At 38.2% G+C, this 20,492-nt stretch overlaps 1 protein-coding gene across 2 annotated transcripts in view; it reads right to left on the minus strand.

Annotated features, from left to right (window-relative positions):
• Positions 1–4,271: 4,271 nt before the first annotated feature.
• The window catches only part of RPP21 (ribonuclease P/MRP subunit p21), an 84,858-nt gene continuing 68,637 nt past the window's right edge, over positions 4,272–20,492 (minus strand). The window contains exon 6 of one of the 2 annotated variants that reach the window (XM_053707558.1): positions 4,272–5,282. In XM_053707558.1, coding sequence (XP_053563533.1) covers positions 5,272–5,282 — 11 coding nt within the window. In that variant the 3' untranslated portion in view covers positions 4,272–5,271. The other variant, XM_053707557.1, reaches the window with a different exon arrangement.

Here is a 20,492-nt window from a genome sequence, read left to right on the forward strand (position 1 = left end):
AAGAAGATTACCTGAACATAAATAAGCCTTCCTTAAAAAAGATTCAAGCTTCCTATCTAAAGGATCTTTAAAAGAAGTACTATCTGCCATAAGAATAGTAGTACGTTTAGCAAGAGTAGAGATAGCCCCATCAACTTTGGGGATTTTTTCCCAAAACTCCAATCTATCAGCCGGCAAAGGGTACAGTCTCTTAAACCTTAAAGAAGGAGTAAATGAAGTACCAAAACTATTCCATTCTCTAGAAATTACATCTGAAATAGCATCAGGAACTGGAAAAACCTCTGGAATAACTACATGAGGTTTAAAAACCGAATTTAAACGTTTACTGGTTTTAATATCAAGAAGACTAGACTCCTCCATATCTAATGCAATCAACACCTCTTTAAGTAAAGAACGAATAAACTCCATCTTAAATAAATATGAAGATGTGTCAGTGTCAATATCTGAGGCAGAATCTTCTGAACCAGATAGATCCTCATCAGAGATAGATAAATCAGAATGTTGGCGGTCATTTAAAAATTCATCTAATTTATGAGAAGTTTTAAAAGACCTTTTACGTTTATTAGAAGGTGGTATAACAGACAGGGCCTTCTGAATAGAATTAGAAACAAACTTTCTTACATTAACAGGAATATCCTGAACATTAGATGTTGAAGGAACAATAACAGGTAATGGACTACTACTAATGGAAATATTGTCTGCTTTTGAAAGTTTATCATGACAACTAACACAAACTACAGCCGGAGGAACAGTTACCACAAGTTTACAACAAATGCACTTAACTTTGGTAGAACCGACATCAGGCAGCAGCTTTCCAGAAGTAGATTCTGATACAGGGTCAGATTGCGACATCTTGCAATATGTAATAGAAAAAACAACATATAAAGCAAAATTATCAAATTCCTTAAATGACAGTTTCAGGAATGGGAAAAAATGCAAATAGAATAAGCCTCTGGAAACCAGAAGCAAAAAGAAACAAAGACTTAAATAATGTAAAAAAAACTGGCGCCAAGTATGACGCCCACAATTGACAAATTTTTTGGCTGCAAAAACGTCTGCAACAAACACGAGCGTCATAGATGACGCAACTACGTGAAAACTCTCAGCGTCAACTACGACGCCGGAAATGACGTCATTAACGTCAACAAACGTAATTTTTTCACCAAAAAAGTCTCGCACCAAAAATGACGCAATAAATTCTAGCATTTTTTGCACCCGCGAGCCTAACACCCCGCAAATTAGAAAGAAAAGTCAATTTGAAAAATTTTCAGGTAAGAAAAATATTTATTCATATGCATTTCCCAAAAATGAAATTGACAGACTGTTAGAAGGAAATATACTGATTAACCTGAATCATGGCAAATATAAGTATAAAACATATATTTAGAACTTTACATATAAAGTGCCAAACCATAGCTGAGAGTGTCATAAATAAAATAAGACATACTTACCAAAAGACACTCATCTACATATAGTAGATAGCCAAACCAGTACTGAAACGAGAATCAGAAGAGGTAATGGTATATAAGAGTATATCATCGATCTGAAAAGGGAGGTAGGAGAAGAATCTCTACGACCGATAACAGAGAACCTATGAAATAGATCCCCGATAGGATGACCATAGCATTCAATAGGCAATACTCCCTTCACATCCCTCTGTCATTCACTGCTGCGAAGCACATATCAACGTAGAAATCTAGCACAAACTTACTTCACCACCTCCATAGGAGGCAAAGTTTGTAAAAACTGAATTGTGGGTGTGGTGGGGGGTGTATTTATAGGCATTTTGAGGTTTGGGAAACTTTGCCCCTCCTGGTAGGAATGTATATCCCATATGTCACTAGCTCATGGACTCTTCCCAATTACATGAAAGAAATAAACACCAAAAGTGGCAAAAAATACTCTCAGGGTAACCAGACACCCCAAGTAAATAGTGCTCCACAAAATACTAACACTGAACAAGTTGAACCCCAAAGACAACCACGTTAAAATAGGAGAAATAGCTATGATTCTGAGGGATCCCAAGGATCCAGGAATCAATACCCTGGGACATCAAAGAATCGGTCCATGGGTAACGATAGCTTGTCCATTCAAGTGGGCCAACTCAGCAAACAAGTTAATCAATTATGTACACTATTTACTAATATGAGTCAAGCTTTTACGGCTCAACAACCTAACAATCCTTTTTTAGGGGTACAGCCAGTGGCCAGCAGTGGGCCACAGGCACAGTCATAAATACTGCAGTATTGCCTGAGAGGGGAGAGATATACCAAATTAAATGATACATGTCAATAATGGTACTAATCATATTCTCTCCCTACAGACCGGAAACGGACGATTTAGCTGTGATGAAAAGCAACCTCACCCGGGAAACTTTAACAACTTTCTTCCTTTGCAGCATTCTCTTAACCTTATTTCCACAATTGCAGTACACAGGAACCCAATCAGCCCTATTATAGAGGACATGAATGGTGAGCATGAAAATTCTGCTGCATCAGGTAACACGGCGGATTCAGGTAACACGTGGCGAAGTCCACAATTGTGTAATCATGCCAATTTTATGTGTGAAGTGGTAGAAACTGCAGGGAGATATTATGTATTAGCTTAGCTCCAGGATATAGTTTCCAACCCTATCATGGGATTAATTGATACTGGATCTCAGGCAACTATTTTATCCCACAGTTACTACACACGACTAAATTAGCTAACACCCCACAAACCTAAAATAAAAGAATTTGATGGTTCACTAATAGGTGTTGGGGTGGCTCTCTAAAAGTCTACGGTACGGCATGGTTAAAATTTAAACTGGGGAACAGGGTCATAAGACACCCTGTCATTATAGTGGATCTGCCAACTGATCGTTTAATTATTGGTAGTAATCTCCTGAAGCGATTAAGCACCATAATTGATTGCATAAATAATGTAATTTGGTCACAAGTAAAAAGGCCTATTAATTATGAAAAATCCGGTATGTCTCGCACCCGGCATAACTGTCACATGGTGGAAGAGAAATCAGATGCTGTGGAGATTCATTTCAGGAATGACTCTATACCTGAAATCACTATCTTACAAAAAGATGATCAGACTCCTTTAAGTGGCTCTGATGGTATTACTTTTAAAATTTCGCCTGGAAAAATAGCAAATATTTCCTTAGACGGCAATATATTAACCATATCTCTCCACAAGGGGGATACTAAAATCCCTAAGGGAGGAGGCCACGCTCAATACCTCGCTGGAATTGAGAGAGTTAAAGAGGATCTATTTATCCCTATACAAGTGCACAACCTTGGTAAAACCAAGTATGCTAAATTGAACGTAAAACAGGAAGCTAGCTATATAAGCGAAGGCTTATTAACACAGATCACTGAACCTAAGGTGATTAAATATCTTCCTCCCCAAGACCACTGTGTCCACGGCCTGGATGACAGGTTTGAAAGCTATAACATCACAGAAAAGTGCTTATTATCTATATCTATAGGTAATAAATCAGTAAAGCACCTGTTTCTAAATACTCCCCATAATCAAATATATGTTGGCAATGATCTCTTATATAGATATGCCATACAACTAGATTTGATTAACTCTTGCCTCTGGAGCAGGTTAAAGTTGGACCCTGAAGTATTTCAGGATGAAAATGCAGCCTTGAAATCAAACCAGTAATTGCCATATGCTGTGAATATGCAGGTGTCTAACAATGTTATAATTCCTGCTGGGGCTGATAAATTCCTCTTATCCTTACAGGTAAAGAGAGGTCAGAAATTAAAAACTTCTGAAAAACTAATTTGCCTCTCCCATAGAATACAAAATCTGGGTATCACAATGACCCATACTCCTTTGGTAAATATTGGAACTCTTCCAATACATGTTATCGTGCATAACATGACCCCACAGGATGTAACCTTATCCAAGGGAATTACCTTAGGATATGTGCTGGAATCCAATTATTACACTTTTGGATTCCAGAATAATGTAATTGGGCTAATACATGAAGGATACTTAACTAAAGAACAATTAATAGAACAAGCCTTTGGGTCTATGCCAGAGGGTCTATTTACAATTCAGTCTATTTATCCCTTCAGCTCAGAGGAAGGCATCAGTAAAATTGAAGAAGCCTCCCTGGTGTTTGATCAACCGATTAAACAGCAAGTGTAAGGTGTATAATCCCACAAGGGGGTCTCAGCGCAGGCCAAAGCCTGGGGCCTAGTGTACCACCTGAGGCATATGTAGATTATCTGATAAGGGCCCCTTAGAATGACTCAGACCACGCAGCATTATGATCGAAAGCCAATTCTGTTTATTGCACAGTGCAAGCCTTTCTTATAGTGACATACAGGGTTAAGGGGATGACACGTTAGGACCGCATCATCTTACACAGTTATGCAGAGCAATTTACAAGGAAAAACTGGAACATGAGTTTCTCATAACAATATTTACAGAGTCATAACAAACTACCATCTGCAGAGACAACCGAGTGTCTGAAGCCTCTTGTTTACATTATCTTATTCTATCTTACTTCTAGGCATTAGGCCAGGGTACATTGGCAAGGCCGAATAGCTAAAGAAACTCATAACATGCATATAATTCTCACTGCATAATACCCCAGTATAATAAAGTCTATTCATTACAAAATGGCTGCGAGGAACAAGATGGCTGCGAAGAACAAGATGGCTGCCATCAGGTTCATATTACCCCTAACATACCATCCTTTTATTCTAACAGAATAACATAAAAATAGACAGGCATAGAAAATTAGTAAAGCCTTATATTATGGTAACAGAACTCTATAAGAATACTAAAGAGAAAAATATTTGCATGTCGTGATATACTTTTATAGGCTAATTGTCACTGCATATAGGTACAGTCCCTCCAATACCTTCCATCTATCCTCCAGCCCTCCCAAAACTACCGGTCTACCAGCACAGAGACCCAACCAGCCCCCCATCTACCCCCAAACAACGCTGCATCTTCTATCTCTCCACCTGCATTGCTAGCACCCCCCCAATATGTCCAACAGTTCCTTTTCCACAGTAAAGCATGACATAGCAACAGCACAACTGTCTCTAGGTGGCCTCTGATCACTTTAAGAACAGTCTTTGTCCATTTGAGAGCGCTGCACCTTGACACTTTGCTATAATACAGTTCTCCAACAGTTCATTTGCAGTAGGGGTGCTTATCCACGGTTCTTCCGCAGGGAGATACTGGAAATCTGATGGTTTGTTCATGGGGTAGACAAGGCAAGCAGTGGATACCCATGGCAAGCAGACACTCGAGTCACAGGGAGTCTAGGAAGCAAACAGAAACAGTACAGGATGAGTACACACCGAAATACAATCACAATTATGTCCAAATAAAATGTCACTTTTATCCTATGTCATTTAAAATCAAACAAAACATTGTTGATATATAATACATTGACATTTCTCAGAGAATAATTTACAACTTCTCTATACACTTTTAAATGATACTTCATGAATACTACGCAAGTGAAAACCTGTCAGACTTCCTCAAGGGCCTGAATGTTTATGCTAAAACTTATGCTAAGGCCTGCCCTGTAGTAAGAATGGAAAAAAGAAAACAGTCAATGAAAATAAATGAATTTCTTTACAATATCACTTTGAACTTCTAAAAAAATAAAAGAACCTTGTGTTGCTTTATTCTGGATGGCTGCTATCTATAATGCTTATAATTCTCCAACCATGATCCTAATATTCAACAATCTCATCTGATATAAACACTACTAGTTTACTAATTATTTTATGCAACCTAAATTCTCTCACACTCCTATATGAGGAAAGCATACAAACAGAACATCATTTAAAACTACAAGCTCTTTTAAAGGTAAACACATCTTTATGGTAAGAATTACTCTCTTTGACAAACATCAGGAATGACCAAATTCACTTTGCAGATACCATACTAATTAATAAAAGGGAAAAATACATTTGCTTTCATAAACTATAATTATGCTATTCCCTGAACAAACATTTCTCTGTATATTTACTATAAACTTCTAGCTTAGACGTGTCCTCCTTATGTTCTAAAGGGTGAAGGGTCTAAAATATTATTCTATGTTGCAGCATTTTCCTTAAACCTATTTTCTATACTCAGTGGGCCATTCAATAGAGTACAATACTGCGAAGTTCACAGTTACACTTATCTAAAGGGTTACTTTGTTACGCACATAAACTACCATGTGCACTAATACCAATGAAGCATATGATTTCTTAGACCAAATATGATCAATAAAAATAAAACAAATACAAGAAAATACAAAACAAGCAATATAAGGAATGGAGTTAAAACAATACTCCCCTAATTTAATTGGTTGATCCTGTAACAGCATAACAGGACTTCCATATCGAGCGGTAAGGCACAGTCCAGAGAAGGATAGTCTTTATGTCCTGAAGACACACATCAGAGAAAACAGTCATGGATTACCCAGAGTCCAGTTCTGGGGCTGGTACCAGCATGCAAAGCAAAGAATGGATCCAAAGATAGTTCAGTAACTTTTTTTTTTACTGCAGTATGATGGTTAAAACAAGCTTGACAAAAGGTCTTTCATCTTTATCTTTTCTTTCTTTAAAGGTTTACTTGCTTTCAATCTTTAATCTTTTGAAGAGTGCACTTATGGAATTTTGCCTGTACAGATTTTACCTAAATATGGAAACTCAAAAATAATTCAGTTAGTGTGTTTCAATCTCTGAAGACAGCATACTCTCATCCTGCAAATACAAATATAGTGTTAAGAACCACATAGAAAAATAAAACATTTTAGGCATCTGAAATTAACACAATAACATTGTACGAGGAGATTCAAAACATTTTAGGTTCACCTCCTAAAAATAATCTCCTCCATTACATAAAGATATTCATCAATACTCATCAATACTTCCCCCATGTTTGCGTAAAACATCTCATGTGACACGCAAACACAAGATAACAAGAAACTAAACGATAAATCATGCACTCCACTCATGCAGAGACAATTCTCAATAGCAAGCAAAATGAAATACACTTCACAATTCAATATGCTGTCCACAAAAGAGAAAAACATAACAAACAATGAAAACCAATCGTTCTTGTCTTACACAAAACGAAACATTAGCTGCTGACACAAATTTCAAACAACCACAATTAACTTAGAATGCAACACATATTCTGACATTCGCTGAAATGCAACACACTCAGAACATGACAAACAATTAAAAACATCCACTATGTACAAAACTTTAATATCACACAAAGAAAACAATCACAGCAGATGCCCAAGAAACTTAAGTTGCAGATTGCACAAATAAAATTGCGCTTATTTGGGAAAGATCAGATAACCACAGTAGCCACTGTTAAAGGGACTTTCTAGGATAAATGAAAATTCATTACTCAGATAGGACTTTTAATTTTAACCAACCTTCCTAGATTAAACCAAACATAGGTAGGCTTATATGCTAATTTTTTTAAACCTTTGAGGACTGCCTCTTATCACAGGCTGTATAAATCTCATTACAACACCAAGAGACAAAATACACGTAAGCCATATAAATAAAACCAAAACTGTGAACAGATAAATTAGCTAGTTATATAAATGCAGTATAATCAGATAAACTGTGCATCATTTGTTTTAGGGGTGTTTATTTCTAGACACCTTATAGACCACGGCTTAACTGTTAAGCAGCAATCAAAGTCATTGCAATAATAGTGGTAGACTATTTAATAACCAAATAACTATATATATTTTAAAGTGTCACTGAAATCACTTCATTAAATAATATCTCATTTATTTATTGAAGGCAGTGAGGGTTATTTTAAATAACAAAGAGTTATATCTGTGAGATACAGTTTGACAGCCACAGAAATAAAATTATCATTTTTTAAGCTATATTCTATGACAGAATATAATATAAATACTTGTTTCTTTGTAGTGAGCAATTTATAGTTATCATTTTTTATAACATAGAACACCAGTACTGCCGCTTTAAATGTACAGTGCAAATTGTTCTCTCTGTAACAAAGCCAAACACAAGAGAGAAACTTCTTTTCTTTTTTTTTTTTTAAAGAAAACCAAAACATGCACAGTGTTATCAGTCTTTCTCAAGGATAGTGAGGCAAGCTCAAAGTTTCATTTTTACTTAAAGGAGAAACACTGTTTACTGCTTAAAAATATAAAATTCACACTAAAACTTGATAAATGCTAATTAGTTTAACCACAACAAAATTATTGGATTTAACGTTGTATATAATTTGATATTCCCCATTCTGCAGCTCTCCAGCCAAATATAACAACCGCATATAACACAAAAAAAATAAGCTTTCTGAAAAAGAAATACTAATACAATGGGGGGTAGTTATCAAGCCGTCAACCTCAAATACGCTGCGTATTCCGCAGCGTATTTGTGGCGAGGCTGATACGCCTTAGTTATCAAAGGCTCGAGACCGGCAAAAGTAGAATTTTGTGACGTCAGCTTCGATCCGCCGGACTCAGTCCGACACAGATCGATTCTTACGTCACTCCAGATGTTCCGCACACAAGTGCGGCACATTCTCACTACTTTTGCTAGCTATCAAAAAACTAGCAGGTACGCTCGGCACTTTTACGGCCCAGCGTACCTGGTTTTCAAAGCGCCAGCCTGGAGGCGGCGGATCCCATAGGAATCAATGGGAGTCTGACCATAGCGAAAGTACAAGTTCGCTGCTGACAGACATCCCATTGATTTCTATGGGAGCTGTCTACACCTAACACCCTAACATGTACCCCTACTCTATACATATTAACCCCTAAACCGCCGCTCCCGGAGCCCACCGCAACTATAATAAATGTATTAACCCCTAACCCGCCGCTCCCTGAACCCGCCGCAACCTATATTAAATGTATTAACCCCTATCCTGCCCCCCCTACACCGTCGCCACCTATAATACATTTATTAACCCCTAATCTGCCCCCCCTACACCGTCGCCACCTATAATAAATTTATTAACCCCTATCCTGCCCCCCACTACGCCGCCGCCACTGTAATAAAATGATTAACCCCTAAACCTAACCCTAACGCCCCCTAACTTAAATATTAATTAAATAAATCTAAATAAATTAACTCTTATTAACTAAATGAATCCTATTTAAAACTAAATACTTACCTTTAAAATAAACTGTTCCGATCAGCCAATAGAATGCGAGCTCAATCTGATTGGCTGATTGGATCAGCCAATCGGATTGAACTTGAATCTGATTGGCTGATTCCATCAGCCAATCAGATTTTCCTACCTTAATTCCGATTGGCTGATAGAATCCTATCAGCCAATCGGAATTGAGGGGACGCCATCTTGGATGACGTCCCTTAAAGGAGCCGTCATTCGTCGTAGTCCGTCGGTGAAGAAGGTGGTTCCGCGTCGGCGGAAGGAAGATTCAAGACCCGGCTTGGAAGATGACTTCGCCCGGATAGAAGACCTCTTCAGCGCCTCTTTGAAGATGACATCGGCCGGATCGAAGACTTCTTCAGCGCCGCCTGGATGATGACTTCATCGGATGGAAGATTTCTTCAGCGCCGCTTGGAGGATTAACTTCTTCCGCTCCGGATGTCCTCTTCAGTTCCATCGGTGGCTCGGCTGAGTGAAGACGACTCAAGGTAGGATGATCTTCAGGGGATTAGTGTTAGGTTTTTGTAAGGGGGGTTTGGGTTAGATTAGGGGTATGTGGGTGGTGGGTTTTAATGTTGGGGGGGGGGTTGTATTTTTATTTTACAGGCAAAAGAGCTGAACTTTTTGGGGCATGCCCCCACAAATGGCCCTTTTAAGGGCTGGTAAGGTAAAAGAGCTTTGAAATTTATGTAATTTAGAATAGGGTAGGGATTTTTTTTATTTTGGGGGGGTTTGTTATTTTATTAGGGGGCTTAGATTAGGTGTAAGCAGCTTAAAATTGTTGTAATATTTTTAACATGTTTGTAACTTAATTTTTTATTTTTTGTAACTTAGCTTTTTTTATTTTTTGTACTTTAGTTAGTTTATGTAATTGTATTTCATTGTAGTTCTTTGTAGGTAGTTTATTTAGTTAATTTAATGATAGTGTAGTATTAGGTTTAATTGTAACTTAAGTTAGGATTTATTTTACAGGTAATTTTGTATTTCTTTTAGCTAGGTAGTTATTAAATAGTTAATAACTATTTAATAACTATTCTAACTAGCTAAAATAAATACAAAGTTACCTGTAAAATAAATATAAATCCTAAGATAGCTATAATATAATTATTAATTACATTGTAGCTATCTTAGGGTTTATTTTACAGGTAAGTATTTATTTTTAAATAGGAATAATTTATTAAAGTATAGTGTAGTGTTAGGTGTAATTGTAACTTAGGTTAGGATTTATTTCACAGGTACATTTCTCTTTATTTTAGCTAGATAAGCTATTAAATAGTTAATAACTATTTAATAGCTATTGTACATGGTTAAAATAAATTGAAAGGTACCTGTAAAATAAAAATAAATCCTAAGATAGCTAGAATATAATTATTATTTATATTGTAGCTATATTAGGGTTTATTTTAAAGGTAAGTATTTAGTTTTAAATAGGATTCATTTAGTTAATAAGAGTTAATTTATTTAGATTTATTTAATTAATATTTAAGTTAGGGGGGCGTTATGGTTAGGGTTAGACTTAGGTTTAGGGGTTAATCATTTTATTACAGTGGCGGCGGCGTAGTGGGGGGCAGGATAGGGGTTAATAAATTTATTATAGGTTGCGGCGGGTTCATGGAGCGGCGGTTTAGGGGTTAAACTATTTATTTAGTTGCGGAGAGGTGCGGGATCAGCAGGATAGGGGTTAATAATTTTATAATAGAGGGCGACGGTATAGGGGGGCAGGATAGGGGTTACTAGGTATAATGTAGGTGGCAGCGGTGTCCGGGAGCGGCGGTTTAGGGGTTAATACATTTATAAGACTTGCGGCGGGGTCTAGGAGCGGCGGTTTAGGGGTTAATACATTTATAAGACTTGCGGCGGGGTCTAGGAGCGGCGGTTTAGGGGTTAGTAACTTTATTTAGTTGCGGGGGCCTCCGGGGGCGCCGGTATAGGGGGTAGAACAGTGTAGTTTAGTGTGAGTGCTTAGTGACAGGCTAGCAATAAAGCTGGGAAAAAGCCGAAGGGCAGCGAGATCGGATGAGTGATAACTGTCACAGTCCGCTGCTCATCGCCCCGCGGCTTTTTGACAGCTTTATTTGATAACTTCAAGGTCCGCGGCGGCGAAGGTAGGCGAGCTTAGGCGGACGTATTGGGCCGGCGAAGCCAGAAAAGTAGACGGCTTGATAAGTAGCCCCCAATGTCCCCTTTAAATTAATCCCAATGATCCTTATAATAAAAAAAATGTATACTGACGTTCATTAAATAGCCTAAACAAGCATAAGCAGCATAAGAACGCACTCACAGTGGGATGCAGGCTAATTAAAGGGACATTTTAACCAAATTAAAAATAATCTTTAATTGAAACTGCTAACACAGTGAAATATACTAGTGTTAGGCTTACAGTAAACCTCATCGTCTTTTATGTAAATATTCCCTTAAATTCTCAGATGTTATACCAGTTTTCCTGTATCCCTTTAAATATTTTCACTCCTCTGTTTTTTCTCGTTTTTTTTTTTTCTTTTCTGTCCGCTAGTCTCACGGATCCCTACACTAAAATTGTAGACAACTTATCACTTCAGTTTGCATTACAGAGAGAATTAAGTTATGCTGCAAAAAAATATCTGCTATCTGAACAGCAACTTTAAAATAAATATATACAAAGAAAGGTCTCTAAAAATATATTTAGCAAACTACTAATACAGGGTTATTGCACTGGTTCTTTAACTAATAAAATGACAATTTTCTATTGCTCCGTCTACGCACTGAGCTCTGATTTTCCAGACAAATATAAGATAATATGCCGCTTGTATAACAAGTCATGGACAATACATTAATAGCAACACCTTGTTACAGCGAACCGTCCCTTTAAGGACTAACCATTCATCATGCAAATTACATATGTATATCCTAACCACAATCTAGGCTGCTTGTATGATTTACCACACCAATTTCACCTCTGTACTGTAGCATGACCTGCAGATTAATTTACTTGCAACAAAAACAGACGCCCTTTTAGAAAAACTTTCAATTACAGCCTATAAATATATTTCATTGTGTGCACCCACGCCGTGCACAGACCTTACAAATACAACATACGTTAACCCATTAATCATACCAGAAACAATTTCATATTTACCAGAGCGTGACAAAAAATCCCACACCATCGCACTTTCAAAGCCGTTACTTCACTTGCAAAAACAATATCATATCTTTACATGCCGAACAACAATTATCACTTAAAACTAAAACTGCATATGAATACCACATACTTAAAACATGCTGGTGACTTTAAAATACAGGTATATAAAATAACATGACCAAATATCTTCTAAAAACGTCTGATTTCCCAGCAGAGAAACAGAAGGAAACATTATTACGATACAGACACACAAGTTCATTTCATCTCGCATACCAAAGATTCACTCCCTTTTTCCTTTTCTCAGAAAAACATCTAATTTATAGCGTACGACATACATATAAAATTTACCAGATTACCCTATCACCAAATCCAAAATGCATTCTTTATTTTTCCGAAACCCCACAAAATGGCCACTTTTGCAGGGTTTGAGACAATCATTTTCAAATAATACATTCTGTTCCTGGTCCAAAGTAAATCTGTTACACGCATACCACAGTGAGAACCTACAGACCATCACACATTATGCATCTCAATATACAAAATTTCAGTTTTGTTACTGCAAGCAAAAAAAAAAAATCTTACAAACGGAGACAGGATTTCTTTTCTCTCTTTTTTTTTTTCTTTTCTGAGCTATGTGCGCGCTCAGTGGTGGCCCCCCTTCTTTGCCTGCTACATTCTTTAACACAGAGATTTCTCTATTTATCAAACAGCAGTACTTACTGACAGCGTTTTAAAAAAATATTTCTGTCTTTTGCAGAAACTATTAACTCTTCTTTTCTTTTACCTTATACATGTAATTTTCTCTGTGCAATCTTATCTATGAGCAGTTCCCCTTTCTCAATACAATAATAGCCACAATAATAACATGCACAGCCACTTAATATTTTCTACGCACAACATCATTTTATATAGCAGCAAAAGCAAGCATCAGATATCAACATGAGCTTCAGGTGGGTAACAAAACTCTATTATGGGAATGAATATGGGAAACTTCAACACACATGAGACTTACTCACTTCACTGCCAAGTTCGCCCGGAGTAGCTTATCTTAAAAGCTCCCCGTCAACTGGCATTCATATATTACTTGCGCGCTTATCACCGACAGGACTCACAATACCTGTCGTGTCCCAGCACAGGACTGATTACCTGTCTGGAGGGGTATCACAACTGCCGGCAGGACTCTAACCTCCGCAAACCTGTGCTTCAACCACAGGAACCCCTTTAACCTTATATCATTATCATATATTACACCTTTTTTTTTTTTTTTTTTTTTTTTAAAAACACAAACAACTAAATTTAGGTTCAGATTCACAGAAGGAAAGCATGGTAAAAGCACTCATACTTACGCACTGCGAATCCCACCGCTGCCACCAAGAATTGTAAGGTGTATAATCCCACAGGGGGGTGTCAGCGCAGGCCAAAGCCTCGGGCCTAGTGTACCACCTGAGGCATATGTAGATTATCTGATAAGGGCCCCTTAGAATGACTCAGACCACGCAGCATTATGATCGAAAGCCAATTCTGTTTATTGCACAGTGCAAGCCTTTCTTATAGTGACATACAGGGTTAAGGGGATGACACGTTAGGACCGAGTCATCTTACACAGTTATACAGAGCAATTTACAAGGAAAAACTGGAACATGAGTTTCTCATAACAATATTTACAGAGTCATAACAAACTACCATCTGCAGAGACAACCGAGTGTCTGAAGCCTCTTGTTTACATTATCTTATTCTATCTTACTTCTAGGCATTAGGCCAGGGTACATTGGCAAGGCCGAATAGCTAAAGAAACTCATAACATGCATATAATTCTCACTGCATAATACCCCAGTATAATAAAGTCTATTCATTACAAAATGGCTGCGAGGAACAAGATGGCTGCGAAGAACAAGATGGCTGCCATCAGGTTCATATTACCCCTAACAGCAAGAATACCCAGAGTCATGGGGGCAATATAAATTATAATCAAGGGGACCTCACCTCTAGGTTGGAAGAAGCCTATGAAATAGGACAGCCTGAAATTTTTCCAGGATTTCAGCAAATAGTCAAAGAGCAAATTTCAGTGATGATGAACGCCGACAGCTGCGAGAACTCCTGATGGAGTACAAGGATATTTTTGCTAGGGATTCTTATGACTGTGGGACTACAGACTTGCACATTGCAAGAATCCAAACAGATCCCAATGCACCACCTGTCTTTGTTAAACAATACAGACTTCCTTTAGCATCATATGATTCTCTTGCAGAAATCATATGGAACTTGGAAAAAAGAGGTATTATCAGACAGGTGCAGAGCTCTTATAACAATCCTATTCTAGGTGTTCTTAAGCCCAATGGACAATGGCGTTTGTGTGCTGACTTAAGACAGCTAAACAAACGAGTGTACATGTCTGGCTGGCCTGTGCCATATATTGACCAGTGCCTAGCACAAATGCAGGGATCCAAAATATTCACTGCCATTGATTGTGCACAGGGATATTGGACCATAAAGGTACATGAGAAGGACCAATATAAGCTGGCATTCTCGTTCCAAAAGGTCCAGTATGCATTCCAGAGACTTCTATTTGGATACATAAATTCTGTTCATGAATTTGCTGTATTCATGCATAAGGCTATGCCTGATGCACTGGAAAGGGGGACTTTATCTTATCACTGAATGCCCTATATACTTTTTTTGCGGGCAATCACTTTATAGTTGTTATTCACAAAGTTTTTTTTTATTTGTTTATGTGGTGACTATTCCTTCGTATTGTAGATACTACTTTATCACACTATTCTGCCTGTTAATTTTCATTCATCGTAACCCGGTACACATCCAGCCTATGCAAATAGTGAGGGAGGTGTGACGCTTGTGCCATACCCCCGCGGCAACCAATCCCACATCAGAAAGGCTGGAACCAACCAAGAGGTCCGATCCTGACGCACACCCCCCTACAGCAAGCCAATAAATGCCTAGCACAATGGCGGCCGCCCCACCTTTGACAAAGCCGAACGGGCGGAACATGTCAGGGCGCACTGAGACTTTGTGTTTCTTTTTTAAAAAAACGTTAGCAGTATCGTGTATGTGAGAGTGACTGTATTACTTTTTAGGGATGTGTGAGATGTTGCAATTGTTGTGAGTGCAGTAACATAGGTCCTGGGCAATAAGATTCATACTTAGAACTATTAATTGGTACGTAGTTGATATCTTTCCACTGTGGGCACTAACAGCAGGTCACCCGGAACAATGGTGTTATTCTATAAGATATCTGGCAAGCACAATACCGTATACCTCACTGTAAATCAGGTACTAACACACTACCATACTACTAGATATATCAGTATATAAGCGCGAGTACCGCCTGGGTGCCTGTCTCTTAGTATCATCTGACGATTTAAACATACTGTGAAATATTGGGTAGTGCTATCAGACCTGATTTGTGAATATCCTAAATCACTGTATATTCCCACAACTGGTACCACTTAAAGTACACCACTAATAACCTCCAACAAGAGGTAGTGGTAAGCACCATAATTGACTCAAACCTTGGACACTGTTTATTAGTATTGCACCAACATTATTATCTCCATCCCAACTTGAGGAGATTAGTTGTATGTAAGTCTATTTGGGAATTATTTAACCCCAGGTACATTATAGTCACATACATCTCAATCAAGAGAGTGGCAGTATCGACAGATTGTGCATAGCCACTCTAATATTAGTAACATAGGCACAATCCCAGGGACGGGCGGACTGGTTTGCCAATATATTTCCCTGCCTTTTTGTCCTATCTAGATACCACCCCCCCTCCATTCTCCCCAAGTACACACCTTAGTCCAATTTACCCATTGGGGTCACGCATTATAATAATTTCTGTCCCCAGACATTTTGACTGTGGGACTTCAGTCATTCCCATTGTCTCCTATTGTGGTTTTAATATATATATTTTTTAGCATTAACATTAAAAGTTAAGTTTTAAAAACCTGCCATTTTTTGGGCCTTTCCTATACTAGTAGATAGTGGCGTATCCGTTTAGTGTTGTTGAGTGCTACTTAAGTACATTCTTTTCAATTGTGTTAGCAATTGTTTTTTTTCTCTAGGAATTTATCTTATGTTGATGATGTGTTAATCAAAAGCACCGACTTTGAAAGACACATCACGGAGCTTAAACATGTCTTCAGCCAACTTAAAAGGGCAGGTGTCAAGCTATCCCTACAAAAAGCCCAATGGTGCCGTAACTGTGTGAACTTCTTGGGACATGAAGGGCTAAATCCTCAGAAGAAAAAGGTGGAAGCTATAGTAAATTCTAAAAACCCAACTAACTTAAAGGGACAGTCAACACCAGAATTTTTGTTGTTTAAAAAGATAGATAATCCCTTTATTACCCATTCCCCAGTTTTGCAAAACCAACACTAACACTAACTCAACACTAACTTGTATCTAAGCATCTTCTGACCGCCCCTAATCACATGACTTTTAGTTATTATCTATTGACTTGCATTTTAGCCAATTAGTGCAGTGTCTGCCACTAGCCACGGGCGTGATCACAATGCTATCTATATGGCCTACATGAGCTTGCTCTCCCCTGCTGTGAAAAGTAAATAAAATAGAGGCGGCCTTCAAGGGCTTAGAAATTATCATATGTGCCTCCCTAGGTTTGTTTTCAACTAGAATACCAAGAGAACAAAGCAAAATTGTTGATAAAAGTAAATTGGAAAGTTGTTTAAAATGACATGCCCTATTTGAAAAATGAAAGTTTTTTTTGGACTTGACTGTCCCTTTAAATGAATTGAAATCATTCCTGGATATGACTAATTATTCTCGCAAATTCATTGATAATTATGCAGAATTAGCTAAACCACTACTACTTCTTCTTAAAAAGGATGTGAAATGGCACTGGAGTGAGACTCAAGAGACAGCCATCAAAGAGCTGAAGAGAAAACTCACTCAAGCACCTTGCTTAGCTTACCCTGAAGGTGGTAAACCTTTCTTCTTAGAGACAGGTTACACAAATATAAGCATGAGTGCTGTTTTGTACCAAAAGCATGATAATTTAAGCAAAAAACTCTGTCCCCAGTAGAAATAAAATTTAGCGATTGCGAAAAAGCCCTCTTATCTACTGTATGGGCTCTACAAAATATCTGCAGCTTTATACAGGGCGAGAAAATTATTGTAGAAATGGCCCACCAGCCTTTGTTATATCTGCAAAGTGACAGAATAAGACATGGGAATTTGTCTAAGAGCCGCATAACAGCTTGGACTCTTTCCTTACAAGGCTGGCCTTTAGAAATTCTCTACAAGCAGAATAAAAAGAATCCAGTCACACATGGGCTTGCTGAGCTCCACGATTGTACTGCTAAAGATCCTGGGGAAGAATTATCAGAAGATGATTTCCTGGAGGAACAATTGCTCTCCCCATATAAAATGTACAATGAGGACCATTGTCAAACATTACCTTGGGTATATGTTGATGGTTGTTCTTACCATGCCACTATTGAAAATGAGCACAGACTAGGCGCTGGCATTGGTATAACTTGGGCAAATGGGTTCCCAAATATTTCTGTAGGTTTCAACATTGGACAAGATCCAGTCAAGTTGCACAACTAAATGCTGTTCTAAAAATAATTGAGATAGCTATTTAACACGGTATTCATGAATTTGTTATCATTACTGACTCAAATTATGTGTGCAACAGTTTTGTTGAATACCTGCCAACTTGGAAAAGAAATAGCATGTAGAAAACTAACAACAAACCAGTAAAGCATGGCGGGGGAACTTCCGTGATAGGTCGCACATTACTACTCTGCTCTAGCCTTTTCATCATTTTTGCTTAAAATAACATCCCAGATGGCTCATCTATCTGCCATATAGCCTGATTTTTAAAACACTACAGATCCTGCTTTAGATGAGCCTATTATCTCTCAGATGATCGTGACTTAGAGCACCCGGAGCATATTCTAAGGCTGAGGCCTTTTATTCAACCCCCGGCGAGGTCCACTGGGGCCTTGTCGTTAGGCAGCATGTAGTGCTAAACTCAAAGCATCCCACCTCTAATCTGCCTGACTGCAGATCTATTTGGAAGATTATGGAATGTGCTACAGATATTTTGATGGAACTGAATCGTTTGTTAACGGAACATCACGCCGCATTCAAAACGATTTTACATGAAACATTTAAGCCTGGGGACAACCACCTACCCCATGCATGTCACTCAGTGGGAACCTGTATTTGCAGAGCGGGAGAACGCTGACATTCTTAACTTAATGACAGTTTGGAACCCTGGTGCCCGCTTTCCACTCCTAAAAGATTTTTGAGGGACTTAAAAAGTACTCAGTTAGACGTTAGCGTGATTTATTGCATTGCCCAGCCAGATGTTTGTGTAACCATAACGTTGGTGAGTCAACTAACTTTTATATTGCAGCAGAGGGGCTTGGAACAAATATCAGTGCGTTCTCCAGCGGGTGACTTTACCTGGAACATTTTGCACAAGCAACCAGTAGAAACTCACTGTTCTCGAGTATCTATACTGCCTATCATCTTTTTTAACACAGCATCGCTGCATCTACAATAGGATCCTGGCGGGCTGATTCAGGCTGCTTTCTATTCGGTGGAAATGGAGGCTGGTGCAAGTCGGTCACCTTTTGCCCCACAGCAGTTACCTACAAAAGGGGATCCTAACAGGAGTTGTTGCCCAGGCCAACAAATCCATACAGGTTAGAGCAGCGTAAATTTCAGGAATACCTTACAGGATGCCCGTTTCCATGTAGTCTAGCTGCACTCTGGCTGGAACCCTGGCGGACCGCATTGGCCTGCTCCTTGTGACTATTATTGCAAGAATAATGGCGATCCACTACCCGCATCTGTATACTTTTGAAATCTATGTGCTGGATCAATGACGTTCTTTTTCTTTTTTGGAGTCTTTTTTTTGTTTGTGTGAGTGAGCATGACTGCGGTTACTGAAGAATATCACCAGGCTTAAAGGAAAAACACCCCTTATTTAATGATTTTGTTCCTAGAGTCTGGTATACTTAATATCCTAAAAAAGATTTTATCGTATAGGTGCAACTGTTTTATTGTGAGACTGTGGTTATGGTTCCCTTGTTATAACAATATTTATACCAGTATTTCATGCAAGACCTCTTTGGGATCTTATGGTGAACCTTTCAGGGGTTAAATATCTATGGCACATTAATTGTATCACATTTAGTAACATCTTGTAATCTGCTTAATGTTTACCACTATACATTTATGTGTACACAATACTCTTTGCTCTCTATGATGTCCTAATTTAGCATTGCTATACCGTTCAGCCACACAGTTGTAGCTTTTAAGGCTACTTTTTCATACACTTCTATGCTATGCGATGTTATAACCATTTTTAATGTTTCTATAGGGATGTCAAGCTCAGTAACATAGTAGGAGCTTATTAAATGAGCGGTACGCCCTATAGTCATTGCGCCCTGTATTTTTTGTATATTATAACTGAAGTTCCATTTGAGCAATGCGTATACTTGAAATGCACACATAACCACTTAAGAACCATCTGTTTAATATTTGCAGGTTCCCTGCACTACTTATGACCTATTTAATGAAAGCTTTGTGGTGTCATAACAGTACTTGCTGCCTATATGAGGATATCACGCTCAGTAACATAGTAGGAACTAATCATATGGGTATTAAACTCTTTAGTCATTGTGTCCTGTATTTATGTATGTTACCACTATACTTTCGTTTGAGTAATCTGTTTATTTGCATTGTGTATATAACCACTTAAGGACCACCTATCCACTATTTACAGGCCCCCTGTATATTTATAACCTATTTATTGCTTAACAATAAATACACTGATATGTCCACTTCTTGATTGTTGTTTTATGCATATACTCCCTTACTGCTTCTTTATAGAAAGCGTATTTAGCCACCTCTTCATTTATGCCCTAAAATATATTACAGCCTTTGAACCCCACTTACACCTATAATGCTTTTGTGAATCATTTTAAGGTGGTGTCTTGCTCCCAGCGGCCGGGGTAGCAAGATATCTATCTATCTCTATACTACTTTAGTTCTTATTAGCTACTTAGAAAATCCCAGGGTGGGGCAACGTCCAGGTGGCGGCCATGACAGGTCGCATGAATCACAGCTCCTGCAACTCCTGCCACAAATCCATGCAAAACTCACTCACAATCACCTTATTGTCTTCACATGGTGAATAGGATCTTACAGCATAGCAAGCTCTACATAGACATACTATTCCTTTCAGATT

The sequence above is a fragment of the Bombina bombina genome, chromosome 3 (genome assembly GCF_027579735.1).
Source record: "Bombina bombina isolate aBomBom1 chromosome 3, aBomBom1.pri, whole genome shotgun sequence".
Lineage (NCBI taxonomy): Eukaryota > Metazoa > Chordata > Amphibia > Anura > Bombinatoridae > Bombina > Bombina bombina.